Source organism: Protomyctophum bolini (assembly GCF_963924005.1).
Source record: "Protomyctophum bolini genome assembly, chromosome: 13".
Taxonomy (NCBI): domain Eukaryota; kingdom Metazoa; phylum Chordata; class Actinopteri; order Myctophiformes; family Myctophidae; genus Protomyctophum; species Protomyctophum bolini.
In genome coordinates this window covers 5803086-5820778 of record NC_137874.1, presented here as the reverse complement: position 1 = coordinate 5820778, position 17693 = coordinate 5803086, and the positions used below count along the sequence as shown (strand labels likewise).

Sequence of the window (17693 nt, the reverse complement as noted above, 5' to 3'; positions counted from 1 at the left end):
GCGTCAATGACAAAAATATACATTATGGTCAGAAAGCGTTAAAGGAGAATTCCATGCTTGAAGGCACCTTTATTTGTAGTTGTTACGTCCCCACCAAAGAGGTCCAGGTGTTATTTTGTGCAAAAGCTCCTTATTGGCTATTTCCCTCACCAGAAGCCCTAAATGAATTGCATTGAATTGAATGGGAATTGAATGGGGCTATGGGGTGTATCCTCTCTTCATAATGTAAATAATATCCCAAGCGGCACAGTTTACTATACTTATTTCGATGTAAATAAGCGAATTAGCACAACACCCCATAGCCCCATTCAATTCCCATTCAATTGTGTGTTGTCTTTATGTGTGTAATATGTGGTTTTAGATATTTTAGATTGTAGCAGTGAGCCTGTTGTCTCTGATGTCATGGACACTGGGCTCACTTCCTTCCTGGACTACATGTTGTCTCAGTAAGACAGCGCTCCCCCTATCCACAAGGAGGAGCAGTGCACCAAAGAATTATGGGAATTGTAGTCCAGGAAGGTAGTGAGACCAGTGTCCATGACATCAGAGACAACAGGCTCACTGCTACAATCTAAAATATCTAAAACCACATATTACACACATAAATACCCCCAGGAAAGTGATCTAAAGCTTCTAAACGTCATTAACATATATTTTTTGCAAAAAGGGTGAAGTGTCCCTTTAATGTAACATGTAATATTAGAAAAAACAGATCAGTAGACACGGATCCTGGAAGGTAGTAAGGGCGTAACTGTTTGCTCCCTGAGAGCAAACAGTCTGCTTTTATACACATCCTCAGTATATATTTCAGGTCAATTCGTCATCAGTTGTCAACATATTTAGGTGGAATAATGATGTTGAAGTGAATGGTTAAAAAGTGAGGCTTGTCACTTGTGCTTCAGTATAGAACAGCGCAACACTGTGCCTTGGCTCCAGTGTGCTTAATTAGAATGGATTCTCCTTGGAGTATTTAGGCTAATGGTCTTGTAACCCAGCACCAAACAAAAAAAAAGGAAAGAAAAATCATATCTACACTTACTGTACTGGGGGTGGGTCACTGGTTCAAGGATTAAGATTAGTGTGACCTATAGGACAACTGTTGTCCCAAACCCCTTACCTGTTTCTACTCTCTCTGTCTCTGTCTCTGCCTCTGTCTCTGCCTCTGCCTCTCTGTCTCTGCCTCTGCCTCTGCCTCTGCCTCTGCCTCTGCCTCTGCCTCTGCCTCTGCCTCTGCCTCTGCCTCTGCCTCTGCCTCTGTCTCTGTCTCTGCCTCTGCCTCTGTCTCTGCCTCTCTGCCTCTGTCTCTGTCTCTCACGGTCTTTCTCTCAGTGGTAAATGCCATGGTATGAGCTGTAGCTTGGATTTCTAGGTTTAATTATACCTTATAGTACGATGTTATGAATGATGGTCAAATTTTTTATTTGACGTGTTAAATTCTATAAACTATACACGCGTATGAAGTAAAACAAGGAACGATTCAGCACATCCATGTGCTGAAGAGTTATGGCCTTTATATTTCTGCTGCCTATCATGTTCCCCGTGCTCCTGTTTTTGCTGCTGTGTCTCTGCTCCCGAGAGAGGCACCCCGGCTGTCTATCAAAGCTGATGCACAGTGGGACCTCCTTGCTGCTATAAATACTGCGTATTATTCCCTGCTGAATCACTGTCACACCACTAATGGATTTATTTACTTTTTGAGTTATTTGTATAATGTCCCTATTTTTTTTGGGGGGGGGGGGGGGCATGTCAGTAGAGAGGTGAAAGTAAATACAAAAAACAATTCTGAAGCCTTTTCTTTCTTTTAATAGACGAACATAGCAGATGTCACGAGGCGGCACATTGTATATCCTTGTACAGTACATCAGCTCTTTCAGCTGTTTGTCTTGCAACAACGTACAGTATACACAAATGGCATGAGTGGTAAAGTTATGCTGGCTTGAAATGATTTATCCGTATATCCACAGCAGTTCTCCGTTATTTAAAATTCTGGCCACACCACCAGACACTTGTTGTGTAAAAACAACTACCAAAAAAAAAAAAGATCATTGTGGTGATTATCGTTGCAATTATCCACATAGTACAAATATTAAAGCACATTGCAGTTATAATGACACTTTGTGATGTCCACTAAGTCTTAACGCCATAGGCCTGAGTTGTGTTCTTGTGACTCGTTGGTATATCGAGACCGTCCTTTCCTTTCAATGATCATTAAAAATGCACGAGCCAATCAATGTGCAGCGATATAGCTCTCCTCTCGGTTTCAAATTGTAATTATATATGCCTCTTGAATCAGTTCTTACTACCCTTTTTTGAGGAAATGTTATACATACATACAGTATATAGTAATACAGTGTATATTAATTAATATATATATATATATACTGTATAAAGCTGAGACACACATCCTTGGCCTATTTGGTTGGAATTCAGGTGACACAGTTTTCCTCTCCGTGCTGTTTATATATAGAAATGTCACACACTGCTGTATACTGACTTTGAAAGCTGATTGAGACTTTATACCACACTTAACCGTTTCCCCGCACAGGATTCATTAATAACATGCCATATAGGATATCGCGCCGCTCAACCCTTATTGTTAAGATTAAACACCATCATTAACCCATTCTGACCGGGAACCCATTTTGGTGTTCCAGCATCATGTTATGCTTTAGCTATTGAAAAATAGCAGATCTACAAGCTCATAGCGCGCCACCGAGTGGCGCGCTACGAGCTTGTAGGTCTGCTATTTTTTGAAAAATCGAAGAACGACTGACATTTTTAGAATCTGATCTCAGGTCAGAATGGGTTAATCAGACCAGTGTGTGTCCAGTGGAAACCTCGTATGAATCTGATCTCAGGTCAGAATGGGTTAAACATATAAGAGCAGGTATATTGATATACAATAACAACCCCCCCCCCCCCACACACACACACACACACACACACCGGTGGTGCTGGGGTGGCGGTGGGAGCAAAACATTGCGTAACAACCAGGAACCATAATGCAGAAGGAAGGCAGGACGAATGCATGCAGTCTATAGGTGAGCTTAAATACCCCGCCTAATTGGTCAGCTGATATGCCACGTCAGTGTATGACATGTGGGGTCTTGCAAACACTGCATACACCCACATAATGCAGCGTATTATAGTATATACAGTATGTACAGTATGCACCCATGAGCATAGCATGAAGCTGCTCGAGTGAACTATAACTCTAACTCAAGCTATACGTATCATTTATTACAACTTGAGAAACTCATGTCATATACACAGGTCAACTCAACATATAGTATACTATGACAAATATAATAATGCTAATGTGTTGTCCATAAAACCGAAAGAAAGGTGCAGGGAACAGAAGCAGTGGATCATCTTGGTCGGAGGATATAAGACCAAGTGAACGTTTCAGTTTGCGTGGCTGTCCAGTATAGCTGGGCGTGTATAAATACTCATCCTGAAACTGCGTGGGTTATTATGGTGTATAGAGAGAGAGTGGAGAAAATAAAACAATCACCCCCGCTGTACAGTATCTTCTTGAAAACAATTTGCTCAGGGGAAAAGAGAGAGAGACAGAGTTTGGTCAGGTATAATTTGTTTAAATGAAAAGAAGGAAAATTATATAAACGTCCGAAACGGTTGAGTTACAGTATACCGTGTGGGGGTCCCCGGGACATTCCAGACCCACAGGAACGCGCCTATAGGGGGCCGGGCCGGGCGAAACGTTGTTGTATATAGGTTGAAATAAAGAGGACAGGGAGCAGAATTACATTGTGTGCGCTGCGGACAATCCACTTTTAAATGTACCAGTTCAGACTGCATGATTTCAGCCAGAAGCAGACAGGTTCATGGCCATGAACCATGGCCATTGTGTTAGATTGTTTTATTTTATTGCGACTGTATAGGTCACAGATTACTATGAAAACCTGCAAAACCTGTCAGTCCGTCCGTCCGTCCGTCCGTCCGTCCGTCCATCACGCCTCGTGACACGCTCCATATAAGGCCGTCTCCCCATATATGAAGATCACGCCACTGACCTCATCAAACCCTGGATAGCCATTCATGGAGAAGACTGGATCATCACCTTTAGATCTGCATATATGGAGCCGGCCAGCAATTAACTCTGGACCTCAAACCCTTAGATCTCCATATATGGAGCTGACCTGTTCTGACATTCCATTATGTTGATCCTCCCCCAACCGTCCTTCCTCTTCGATGTCTCCCCTTTTGACTGATAGCTGTCCATTCAAACGCTAGTGTGACTGTGTGACTGTGTGACTGTGTGACTGTGTGTTGTGTCAGTCACTGTGTGTGTGTGTTCCTATACTGTATCTCTCTGAGTTATTGTAAAACTCACACAGACACAATGACAAAGAGGGGTGAATGCATAATCTGTCCCCATGGCCTTCGGCCTGGCTGAGATAAAGATGTGCGTGTGAGACACAGGCCACGTCTTTATGAAAGAGAAGTTTGACCTTATTTTACATGTTGAAGTTAATGAAAAGGAACAAGCACTGTCATCAGACTCTCTCTCTCTCTCTCTCTCTCTCTCTCTCTCTCTCTCTCTCTCTCTATATCTATCTCTCTCTCTATCTCTCTCTCTCTCGTCTCGTCTCTCTCACACACATGTGCACGCACGCACGCACGCACACACGCACGACACAACAACTGCAACCTCCCACACAGCTTTTGCAAATTGCTCTCTCCCTCTCTTGCTGTGTCTCTCTCCTGTCCACAACCACATTATTAGAAGCCATTGAAACTTTTTGTTCATACAATTGAGGTTAACATGGCTTAAACCTGTCTCTGTTTTGCCTTGTAGGCGGTGATCATTGGGAAAAATGGCAGAGGGTTCCACTACATCCTTGCCAACCTGGTAAGAAATATATATAACTTATATAACTTATAGAAGAGCAAGACCTTTCAGACCATCTCTACATTAACCCATTTATAGGCCTGACGTCGAAATAAATAAAAAGTCTTCCGAAAGAATATGTTATATTCAAAGATTCCGAAAGAATATGTTATATTCAAAGATTTGTGCCACATTTTCACGATTTTTCAAAAATAGCAGACCTACAAGCTCGCTATAATGAGCTTGTAGATCTGCTATCTTTTCAATAGCTAAAGTATAACATAATGCTTAGTTAAAACACCAAAACGGGTTCCCGTCCAGAGTGTATACATTGCCAGAATGAACTTTCAGTTCACGGAACAAACAATAACTTTAGCTCTCTTAGAAAAACAAGACCGGAACAGAACAGTGAAGTCTTTAAACATATATCCCTATTACGTTTATTGCTTTTCAGGCTGCAGACTTTTCATTGCTTTCCATGCCGTCCTTGCAGACTGTTGCATTTTTCATAAATGTTTTTCCCCCGGGAAAAAAAAATGGCGGCATGAGTCCCACGGGGGACCTTCTTCATTTAGCCTGGTATTTGGTGGACTTTTACAGTATATCTGACCAAGCCGTGCTCTTTTTTTTGCTCTCAGGGCTTTTCCAACATGAGCCTGGATAAGGTCGTCGCTGGCGGAGCGAACATCACAGGCTTCCAGATCATAAATCCAGACAGTCCCATCGTCCAGCAGTTCCTCCAACGCTGGGAACGCCTAGATGAAAGAGAATTTCCAGAGGCGAAAAACACTCCGCTGAAGGTCAGCAAAGGCATAGCTGTCAATGTTACACGCTCTCTCTCTCTCTCTCTCTCTCTCTCTCTCTCTCTCTCTCTCTCTCTCTCTCTCTCTCTCTATCTCTTTTCCTCCAGAGTCCAGTTATCTGTTTCTCTTCACAGGCTATACAAAAGAGGGTATACTACTGTATGGCTCAGATATTACAGTTACCGGTATAGTTTATTTTCACAAACAATACAGCCAGTGGCAAATGTTATGTAATATTACTGTGCCTTATGAGCTTCCTCAATAGTGTGCATATAACAATTAAAATAACGTAAAGATAAGATGAAATTATAATATTATTTATTTTATCTTTTATTTTTTATTATCTCTTTATTATAGACACCCAGTAGTCCAGTGTGTAGCTTTTTTTTTTTTATATATATATATTTTTATCCCACGATTTTGTAAAACATTTTTCACCCCTGTGCCAATCATCTACTGTGATCCTCATGGGCTCTATACACACCCTCCGCCAACCTGGGGAGAGCAACGGACAGTGTGTAGCTTTGTGTGTACTTCATGTCGAGGGGTGTGTGTGTGTGTGTGTGTGTGTGTGTTTCAGTACACGTCGGCGCTGACTCACGACGCCATCCTGGTGCTCACCGAGGCCTTCCGCTATCTCCGGCGCCAGCGGGTGGACGTGTCACGAAGGGGCAGCGCCGGTGACTGCCTGGCGAACCCCGCGGTGCCCTGGAGCCAAGGCATCGACATAGAGAGGGCCCTCAAAATGGTAGGAGACTTGGAGGAGGCCTTTCGCTGTGACGCGAAGAGGAGGCTTCTCTCGTATTCTTCCCTCGTTCACTTTAATACGGTTTTTAGTATGGTTGACGTTTTTAAAAAGCGACAAGTTTTGTCGGTTGTCTATCTACTATACCCCTCTCCTGATGGAGAGAGAGCTATAGTTACAACGACATTCGAACTATGCAGTAGAGTGGCACGTTAGTGTCCAATCCACTGCACTATAGCCTGTCTGCTTGGATTAACTTTATTGACATTGTCATCCAGTGTCTTATCCAACACCAGAGTTGGGAATGGGAGAGCAGACCACCTCCGGCTCCTACCACTGCATATGTGCTAGTTATATAATGTATTAACGTACTGTACCATACAGATATAGTTTAAAATATGTTAGACATTAAGTCCTCGATTATAGCTTCAAGATACTAGGCTAATTACAGGCAATTAACAATATTTGATTGTATTTGGCTGTTTTTGCTTTTTTCATTTTTTTTCCCACTGTTTTGTTTATTCAAGATTCAGGGTATACAGTAAATGAAATGACAATATATGTGACACACCCATATGAAACATATCAAAGATAACAAAATGTTGTGAGTCCATACACAAAATATTGTGTGTTTGACCTTTTAAATGTAAACACAAAGGTGGAACAGCCGTTGAAAATGTGAAACTCAAAGCCAATAAAAGCAACAACCTCTAGCCATACAGCAAAGGATGAAATTGGTCACGTACATTTTTAAGTGTCTTGACACCGTGCACAATTTGCATCAAGGTCGTCACACCAAGGCCAGGGAGTACACGATTAAATCCGCTTGGGATGCAAATATAACAGATCTTATTATCACTCCCTTGCATTCGTTCATGGCAGGTGCAAGTGCAAGGCATGACGGGCAACATCCAGTTTGACACATTCGGTCGGAGAGCCAACTACACCATCGACGTGTACGAGATGAAGATCCTAGGTCCCAGGAAGGTAAGGTTGAACAGACATGCTCACGTCTTAATATACGTCACAAAACTGATTCACACGATTGTGGCATTATAATCTAAGTACTTGGTATTTGACATACATGGCATGTATACTGTGTACTGCATGATATATTATGTAAGACTAATATTCATCGCTTTATTTACCTTTTTCCACTGACAAAAACGAATGGAAACTAAATTAAAACTAAGCTACGATGACTAAAACTATAAGACTAAATATACTGGCAATTTCGTCGACAAATAAAAACTAGACTAAATTAGGACAAGAGATCCACTATAACTCATTTTACTCTTGGTTGCATGCTGAAAATAGCTACAAGCTCACAACGCGTCGCGTTGCGACACATTGGGGGCTTGCAGATCGGCTATTTTCAGCAAGTGTAAAAAACACTTGTAGATCGGCTATTTTCAGCAAGTGTAACATCACCCGTAGAATTCGTCGACTAAAATCCTATGACATTTAGTCGACTCAAACTAGACTAACACTAAGACATTTCCAGGTGACTAAAATGTGACTAAAACTAAATTAGGTTTCAGTCCAAAGACTATGACTAAACTAAAATTGAAATTTGCTGCCAAAAACAACACTGCATAGAAGGTCTATAAGAAGCAGTCTTTGCTCAAGGCTAAGTGCTTGTCTCTCTAAGCCACGTCAACAGTAGAACAATGCCCTGCCGTTTGAAGTTAGCTCCAGAGACTGCAGGTGGCCTCGCAGGTTTCACGTGTGTCATAATCTGGCTTTAGGGGGGCAGGCCAGAGGACACATAGCTGTCAGCAGAAAAGCTATCAACACACGCGAGCGCACGCACGCACGCACGCACGCACGCACAGACGCACGCACTGTACTGTACTGTAGATAGACATAAACTCAAACAGACATGCAGACACACAGATTGACAGACAGATACACACATACACAGATCGACATGCACACCCGCATGCACGAGCACACACACACACACACACACACACACACACACACACACACACACACACACACACACACACACACACACAGCTCCAATATGTCTTGACCCTGAACTCTGACAAGGTGCCCCCACAAGTACCAAAATGAACTGCCTGTTCACATACTGTAGCTACGTCAGCTCACCAGATCCTGTTCACCACAGCCAACCGTGCACTGTACTGTACTGTATGTGCAGTGACAACAGAGTGAGTATACTGGGAGTTGGAACAAACAGAGTTGGGAGATGTATAGCCTTTACAGTTCAGAACTACACAGGACTATAAAGTCTCAGGATGTCCAGGCAGTCATGCAGGAGAAGCTTAGTGAGATGCTTACTGTACTTCAACGTGAAATTCTGTTTGTCCGGAATGAGTATCGAAATGAATAGTATGAGACACATCCTGACTATTTTGTATATCGTCGCTGTTAGGTGGCAACCTTGTACGTCCAAAGTCATAAGCACTTGATGATACCTTTCTCTTGTTAGATATTTATAGAATATTTAGATTTAGCCACTTTTACTATCACTTTAACCCATTCTGGACGGGAACCCCTTTTGGTGTTTTAAACATTATGTTATACTTTAGCTATTAAAGAAATAGCATATCTACAAACTCATAGCGCGGCACACGGTGCCGTGCTGTGAGCTTGTAGATCTGCTATTTTAGAAGAATCGTGAAAATGTGGCGCAAATCTTTGAATATATATTCTGTCACAGTTTTTTAACTCATATCTTTGTTTCTGGGGGGGTCCCTGGAACAACATTTTTTTCAGATGGGGGGGGGGGGGTCCGCGGCCATATTCAGATAATTCTGGGGGTCCTTGACATGAAACAGTTTTAGAACCACTGACATAGAAACACATAGATTTTTCAGGAAACTGATTCAGAAGAAATCTTTAGAATGATCTCAGGTCTAATTCTAAATGGGTTGTAGCGATAACAGCAGATCTACAGTAGCCTATGACACAATGCAACACGATATAGCTTTTAGAGTTACAGACACTCGTGTGTCATGTAGCATATTATGAGAAATCATAAAAAAGTTGAACACTGTAAGGTTTCTGCCTGCCAGCGTTGATATATTTCCTGGTGTTGGTATTATCAGCATGCTAGCGTGGGCACTGCCTTCTTGTTATGTAATGAAGTCATTGCTGAGGAGGTTATATAGCTAGGAATAGAACAATCCTCCGCCTCTATACTGTACATACAGCACAGGTTGTAGCGATCGCCTCCACCAGTGTTACTCCAGCTCGTATGAGCCTCATGATGCATGATCAATTCTGTCTTCAATTATACAGATAGCGCCTTCCAACTCATCTGCACTTGGAGGCTTCTATCTGTAAGCACATGTTTCTTCTTGCAATAACTGTCAATCTCTCTGTCCCTTTCAGATTGGCTACTGGAATGAATACGAGAAATTTGTATATATAGTGGATCCGCAGGTCACCAACGAGTCCTCTTCTGTGGAAAACCGAACAATTGTGGTCACTACTATCATGGTACACTTTTGAAGCAGATTTTAAGAAATGTTCCACCAAAGATTTCTGCCACTCAGGGTCAAGTGTCCATTGTTGCATTCTGTCCTGGGAGGGTAGGATATTTTTTCTTGTTGCTTTCCATCCACTCACTACATGTTGAAACAGTCGATTCACACAAAAAGAGTGCTTCAACTGTATCCGTGTGGGTGACAAAGCATTTAGAGGTTTTTGACATTGCGGTGGTCTGTTGTAGCAGTGACGTCACAATACCGGCTTTGTTAATGATAACTATAGAGGTTAGACTATTTGACGTTCAGTGTGTGTACAGTAAGTAAAAGTGAAGACACATTTTTGTTTCCCTCTCATTAAGTAAATGATCAGTGACATCAGGGAGAGAAATAACGCTCAGTCAGTCATGTTGTAAATAATAAATTGGCGCACTATGGGGACACTGCATGATGGGCCCTGCTCTGTCAATAGGACATAAGCAAAGCCTGTTAACTTTAGGTATTCCCTTGCTCAAAACTAATTTTAATTCTTTCCCTCTGGAATTACTTGAATTATATTATATTCGTTTACTCTCAGGATATTATGGTCATATGGCTCACAATGCAGTAGTGGCAGGCTAAATCAGCAGTCATCAGCAGTCATCTTTAAATGTAAAATAAGGTACTCCTTATCTTACATTTAAAACCGTGACCTTCTTTCTGACTTTGTCTATTATGGTCTCATCTTAAACAAATTCAGAAAATCTAAGTCAATACATTCTCATTTAGATTTTTTGCATAACCAAATAATATTATATGTTATGCAGGGTTAGGTTAGAAAGCCACACAGTAAGGTGTGTAATTCCATCACTGTGCCAATGCCAATCATGCCTTGTATTTGATTTACTGTACTGTACTGTACTGTACTGTATGGCTATTAGTTCCAATGCATAATAGTCATTTATATAAGTTCAAGTACAAGTTAGAGTTTGCTGTCTGTCTTTCATTACATTACCATGATTTTAAGAAAATGCCATACAATGGAAGGTCGACTTAACATCATGAAGGGGAAAGCGGTCCCCAGCCAGAACTGCACTTGGACTCAAGGTTCAAGGTTGTTTATTAGTGTCCCCCGAAGGGCAAAAGGTTTTACAGCAGGTCATAAGGCTTGAAACACATATACATGTATACATCAATCAAACCAAACGTATTGCTGCTGGTCGCAAGCGTGGAGAGTTATCCATGTTATTGTGTAAAAACAATAGGAACTCAGACATGCAATCATAGAAGAATCATAGAATCAGAAGGTACTACACAATCTGAACCAAGCCCATAGAGACGTAAAAAAATAGATTAAGCACAGTAAGTAATTGACCTGACATGTTGTATAATCCAGACTTTTTGTTGCACTATGAACAGTTTGGTTTGGACGCAAGTTAAATGATATTTATTGCGTACAACTATAGGTGCACTTTATATTTAAATGGTTTTCTAGATTTAGTTTTAGATTATACAATACGATTGAGTTTGACACAAAAGGAAGAAACAAGCCAGAACCATCCCAAACCTCATTGCTGTCGCTGATTTTTACTTGACGAATTGGAAACAGTGCCTCTTTCAACCTGCCTCCCACCCTCTTTTACCAAGCAAATGCAAAAGCAGGCGAGAACCCTCACCCATGCCCTGTTGCCTAGTCACATATCCAGATAATATGAGTCACTATAGGACTAGATTAGCATGAGGGAAACCCCCCGCTTTCTCCCCGCTCTCCTGCTTTATATAATCCTGCTCTGTCCCCATAACAGCTCCCACTGCCCTCTGAGGCTGTGCTGGATGGTTGGTGGCTAGCTGCATGGGCCTGTGCCCCAGCCAGCATACCCGCGTGGGCCGTGACTAACTCTGCATAGTGCTTTTTTTGACCACGCTATTTTGTACTTACCGTTGACTGTGCATTTTTTGTTATCCACGCATGTGTGCATGTATAGCCAAAAGCAAGGCCTTCGTCATGTGAGTGACCAAAGAGGTCCGGCCCAGTGACCACTAGTGTATAATGTTTTGCTCGTTGTACTGTGAACTCACCATACTATGTCTAATCGTACAGGAAGCTCCGTATGTGATGTACAAGAGAAACTTCCTGACGGCGGACGGGAACGAGAGATACGAAGGCTACTGTGTCGATTTAGCTTCTGAAATTGCAAAGCATGTGGGGATAAAGTATAAGCTGTCTGTAGTTACGGACGGAAAGTACGGCGCCAGAGATCCAGAGACAAAGACGTGGAACGGGATGGTGGGGGAGCTGGTGTATGGGGTAAGTGGCGGTTTGCAGCAAACAGGTAGAAAGTAGGTAGAATTATTTTTACTGTACTTGCTTAATGTGGTATGTTATGGTTATGGATACACACATTCCATCTTTCATGAATGTTCCCATAAAGAAAGTACTATAGTCGAACAACAGGGGCGTAAACGTTTGAAACCAACAATGCAGGAAAACAACTGATTTATATTTAGACTATTCTAAAAATTCAAAGATTATTCTAAAAATACAAATACAAATAATAATCCAAAAATAGGGAATTGTTTTTAAAGATTTATTTAATGACAATGCAGACATCATCATTTAAAACAATGACTTACAGAATCATGTTTTTCTTCTAGACAAACTAAAAAATAAATAAACTAAAAACAGCTAAAACAACCCCCCACCCCAGAAAGGTAAACTACACAGCTCTCATTACTCTGTATTGTACACAACACCACTTGACAACATCAACTCGGATAAATAAATAAAAATAACATTATAAATAAAACTAAAACTAAATCAACCCAGAGGAGATATTGAAGGTAGAACCTCAAAGAACCTATACCCCATATCTTTTCAAAAGTAGCAGGCTTAATTCTCCTTACATTGTGTACAGTATCTTTTCAGGAGTACAGTATGATGAAAGCTCATTCAGCCAGTGTCTCTGTGAAGGTGAATTTTTCAGATTTCCAATTAACCAAGATAACTTTCTTCGCAGCTGTACTGGCGAGCAACACAAAATACTCTTTGTTAAAATTTGTGTTGATCAACGTAACGTAACCTCACCCAGTAATTACCACACAAATGTGATTCTTGTCATAATCATTATTGATACTTTAGATTTAGAGAGATGCCATCTATAACTCAAAGGGATCACAAGCACCCCCCCCCCAGATACACATTAATATGAAAAATGTTGCATCTACTGTACATCAGTATGGCCATTAATTAGCTATTTGCATGCTAATGAGCCAGGAGGTAATAGAGACCATGATTAATGTAAATCTGTGTCGGCCGAGGACATTCGTAACCTGAGCTAAGGTCGAGCTCTGCGTTATATTTACAAATATCATCCTCTCTCTCTCTCTCTCTCTCTCTCTCTCTCTCTCTCTCTCTCTGGTTCTCTCTCTGTCTCTCTCTCTACATCCTTATCACTGCAAGTATTTATCACTAATTGATGCGCCCGTAAGGCTTTGCAGAGACCGCTGATGGAGGAGAGTGTCACAGGCTAATTCAAATTTTATGAACTGTTTGCATAAGCTCCTTCACCTCCGTATCCCAACCTTCACCACTTTGATTCATGGAGAGGATCTGGAAGACATTCAGCATCACTAGCACTTCCTTCAGTGTTGCAGTGGGAGTGGAGTGCAGCTTGCTAATAGTGCAGTGCAGTGGTTCGATCGTTTGATGATAAGACGGCACATTTCACCAGTCTGCCACTCAAATACTTATGTTTTTTTAACCCATTTAGGCCTGACGTCGAAATAAGAAAAACGTTCACTCTGAAAGAATATATATATTCAAAGATTTGTGCCGCTTTTTAACGATTTTTCAAAAATAGCAGACCTACAAGCTCGTAGGCGCGCTATGAGCTTGTAGATCTGCTATTTTTCTATAGCTAAAGCATGACATAATGCTAACACCAAAAATAACTCATATTATAAATGACATCCGGTACCACATTGACTGATTATGAGAACATACTAGTATGACATTAGGGACTCGACTTTTCAATTTCAGCATTTCATGTTTTGCATGGTGGTTTGGTTAAACTTTAAATCCCGACACATACTTAGTCGTATGTCTGCACCGTGAAAACATTCATGATTATTATTTCGTTGTTTTCTTGTTCGTTTTTCCAGTTGAAAAAAATCTATTACCCCTAATTCTTCTGTGTGTCTTTGTGTCAGACGACTAACTACTGTTGTGCATTGTTGTTGTGCCTATTCCCCCATTCTTGCAGAGAGCTGATATAGCCGTGGCTCCTCTGACTATAACGTTGGTACGGGAGGAAGTCATAGACTTCTCTAAGCCATTCATGAGCCTGGGCATCTCCATTATGATAAAGAAGCCCCAAAAGTCCAAGCCGGGAGTCTTCTCCTTCCTGGACCCGCTGGCCTATGAGATCTGGATGTGCATAGTGTTCGCCTATATCGGCGTGAGCGTGGTGCTCTTCCTGGTCAGCCGCTTCAGCCCCTACGAGTGGCACCTGGACGAGAACGACGAGGCCAAAGACCCCCAGAGCCCTCCGGACCCTCCCAACGACTTTGGCATTTTTAACAGCCTGTGGTTCTCCCTGGGCGCCTTCATGCAGCAAGGATGCGATATCTCGCCAAGGTTGGTTTTTTTGGTCGGTCGGTCGGTCGGTTGGTTGGTTGTTGTGTTCACCTCCCATCACCTCTAAGTTGTCCTCATCATCTCTCTGCATTTTATAGTCTCTCCCATGGTGCATATATGTTATTCTGAGCTTCCATATATCGCCTGTAGCTGTTCCCCCAGACCGCATATACTCCACTTCCTGCTTGTCCCGTCCCCCCCCCCCCCCACCGCACCTCATTGTCTTCCCTAACCATATTGTCCGCCTTTATTTCAAGCCGCATGCCGCCTTATAGCAGCGATGCGTTGCATCCACAAGATAACTTATATCCACCATGCTGAGGGGCTGTAAAATGCACATGAGGGGTCATTTATTTCATACCGAGTATATAGTTGCCTGGCTGTATATATATACTCCCCGTGACTTTTGGAGGGCTACCGTGTTTTTGCTGCATGTCTCATTTTACCGCTCATCAACTTGGTGCATATAATGTATTTCGACCACGGAGCAGCACGTCATCGTCCATCCATTCTCTCACCCCGTGATGAAGCGCCATTATACCATGTCTGAGTACCAAGTCTTGTCTCGACAGCTCCGTCCTTTTTTATTCATCTCTTTCTATTTCTATTCATCGTTGTTCTGCTGCCCTTCGTGTCCCTCTTCGCGGAAGAGACTCTGAATCTTGTTTCATTCTTCATCATTCATTCGTCTTGTTGTCTGGGACTTCACACAGGATCTGAGGGATCAGTGACAGGAATAGGGGAAGTGCCCCTCCCCCCCCCCCCCCCCCCCCCCCCCACACACACACACACACACAGAGAGATTAATCACAATTAAAAGGAGTGGAAAAAGGATGTGCTTTCTTTGTGTATAGGAATGCTCTACTCGGTCTACTGTGTGTACAAAAGACAAAAAGAAAGAAAAGTAGAAAATAATATGCATCACAATGTACATGTTAACACTGGACGGACGATACAAGACCTTTAGTGTTGATCCGTCCTAAACAACAACATTGATGCCGCAGTTTTGCCATACAGGCGGTGTGTGGAATCGGTGCATCTTCTGGTATAACGACTGTACCTGCAGTCTGCCCTCTGCATGTTATAATAGGGCTCTTTGACAGCTGTTGACCAAATCAGACTCATTTACCACTCAGCTGGATGGAGCTGAAACATCAGCCAGATCATGTCCCGCTTCTTCTTCTTTATTTAACAAGCATTCCCGAATTTCATTTTTGAGACATTTACATTACACATCATTCTGTCGGTCATTCTAAAACTAAAACTCAAAACCACCGAAACCTCCAACTACTACACAGCTCCAAGTGCCTCTCCTTCATTAGATCATACAGCATATAGTTGTGATTTATCTGATCAGTAAAAACAGAGCTACTGTGTATTATACAAAGTGTTTGATCCCTATACAAGGCTTTAATTATTTCACGGTTCATACAATTTGTAAATGTTGGTAAATGAGTGCATATTTTGGCTAATTATATAAACTAGCCCTTACCCGCTGTGAGATATTGCCCCCCCCCCCCCCCACCTTGTGGCCGCTGGGGGTACTGCACCCTGGGTGTGTTTTCGCATTTTTAATTCACTAATAAATTAATTATTAATTTATAATTTGTTAAATTGGAAAAAGGGCTTCGTTCAGACAGACAGACAGACAGACAGACATTCAGACAGCCGTTGACTGAATTATAGTATGATGATGATGATGTTAAATTGGAAAAAAGGGCTTCGTTAAGACCTCCATATTATTATGGTCAATGCCTGTGTGAAAAGTGGGAGTGATTGGTGCAGGCGGTGAGGAGATACGGCAGTGTTTCTGACACACATTCAGACAGACAGACAGACAGACAGACAGACAGACAGACAGACAGACAGACATTGCCTGAATTATAGTAAGATGATGATGGCTTAGTGGTTGTTGTCAAAGTTATGCAGCCAAAGAAACTGGAGCCTCTGCTTGCCTTTGGGCGAGGGTGCTCAGCTGATAAGGTTAACTCAATAAGATTAAATCCACTGAGGTGGAAGGGCACTCCAAAATAAAGATTTGCAAGACACAGCAGGAAACCGATGGATTGTGCCGTCCGGGTAGGGAATGAGACATTACCCCAGGTGAAGGATTTTGAGTATCTCGGGGTCTTGTTCACGAGTGAGGGGAGGACGGAGAAGGAGATCAGCCGGAGAATCGGAGCAGCAGGGGCGGTATTGCAGTCGCTGTACCGCACTGTTGTGACGAAAAGAGAGCTGAGCCAGAAGGCAAAGCTCTCCGTCTACTGAGCAATGTCCGTTCCTACTCTCACCTATGGTCATGAAGTGTGGGTCATGACCGAAAGAATAAGCTCGTGAATACAAGCGGCCGAAATTAGTTTTCTTCAATGGGTGGCTGGCATCTCCCTTAGAGATAGGGTGAGAAGTTCAGTCACCCGAGAGATACTCAGAGTAGAGTCGCTGCTTCTTCGCTTAGGTGGTTTGGGCATCTGATTATATGCCTCTCGGGCATCTCCCTAGGGAGGTCCTCGAGGCACGTCCCACTGGGAGGAGACCCCGGGGCAGACCAAGGCGCAGTGGGAGGAATCACATCGACTCACTGGCCTTGGAACGCCTCGGGATCCCCCAGGAGGAAGTTACTAATGTTGCTCTGGAGAGAGAAGTCTGGAGCTCTCTGGTGGAGCTGTTCCCCCCCGCGACCCAACTACGGATAAGCGGTTGAAGATGGATGGATGTCAATCAGTTACCATTTATTTATTTTTGAAGTGTTTCGGCATTATGCCTTCATCGGAGAGTTTTTGTGTTCTTTTCTGTAGAGGTAATTTTACTACGCTAGTTTGTCTGAATATATAGAATAGAATATATTTTACGACCATGCTTTATAGGGTTGGTAACTGATGCTTCACCTACACAGGTAGGTGTTCACAATGTGTCGTGTTACGAGTGTGATGCTTTGTGATTGTGAGCTTGTAGACCTGCTATTTCTTTTTAACAAATGTTTGGCACAGAATAGGGACATAGGATTCATGAGGACAATGATTAGTGAGGACAGTGGTTAGGCATAATTAAAATGTGGGGGACAAAAGGAAGGATTAATCTCTCAGTGATTAGCTCTGGGTATTATACCATCAATTTGAAATAAAGTTTCAGTTAAGCTGCACCTCTGCAATTTTGTCTGCATGTATAGGTCAGCAAATGGAAAGAGTTGTTCCAAAATAATGTTGACTGTTCAATATAGCCT

The 17693-nt window shown here is 42.3% G+C and overlaps 1 protein-coding gene across 3 annotated transcripts in view; it reads left to right on the top strand.

Moving 5' to 3' along the window:
* LOC308327432 (glutamate receptor 3-like) overlaps positions 1-17693 on the top strand; it is an 87876-nt gene that overhangs the window by 53671 nt on the left and 16512 nt on the right. For 2 of the 3 annotated variants that reach the window (XM_080780898.1, XM_080780897.1), the window contains exons 5-11: positions 4820-4873; positions 5491-5652; positions 6236-6403; positions 7283-7387; positions 9764-9871; positions 11939-12145; positions 14100-14473. In XM_080780898.1, coding sequence (XP_080637024.1) covers positions 4820-4873; positions 5491-5652; positions 6236-6403; positions 7283-7387; positions 9764-9871; positions 11939-12145; positions 14100-14473 — 1178 coding nt within the window. The remainder of the gene's footprint in view (positions 1-4819; positions 4874-5490; positions 5653-6235; positions 6404-7282; positions 7388-9763; positions 9872-11938; positions 12146-14099; positions 14474-17693) is intronic. The other variant, XM_080780899.1, reaches the window with a different exon arrangement.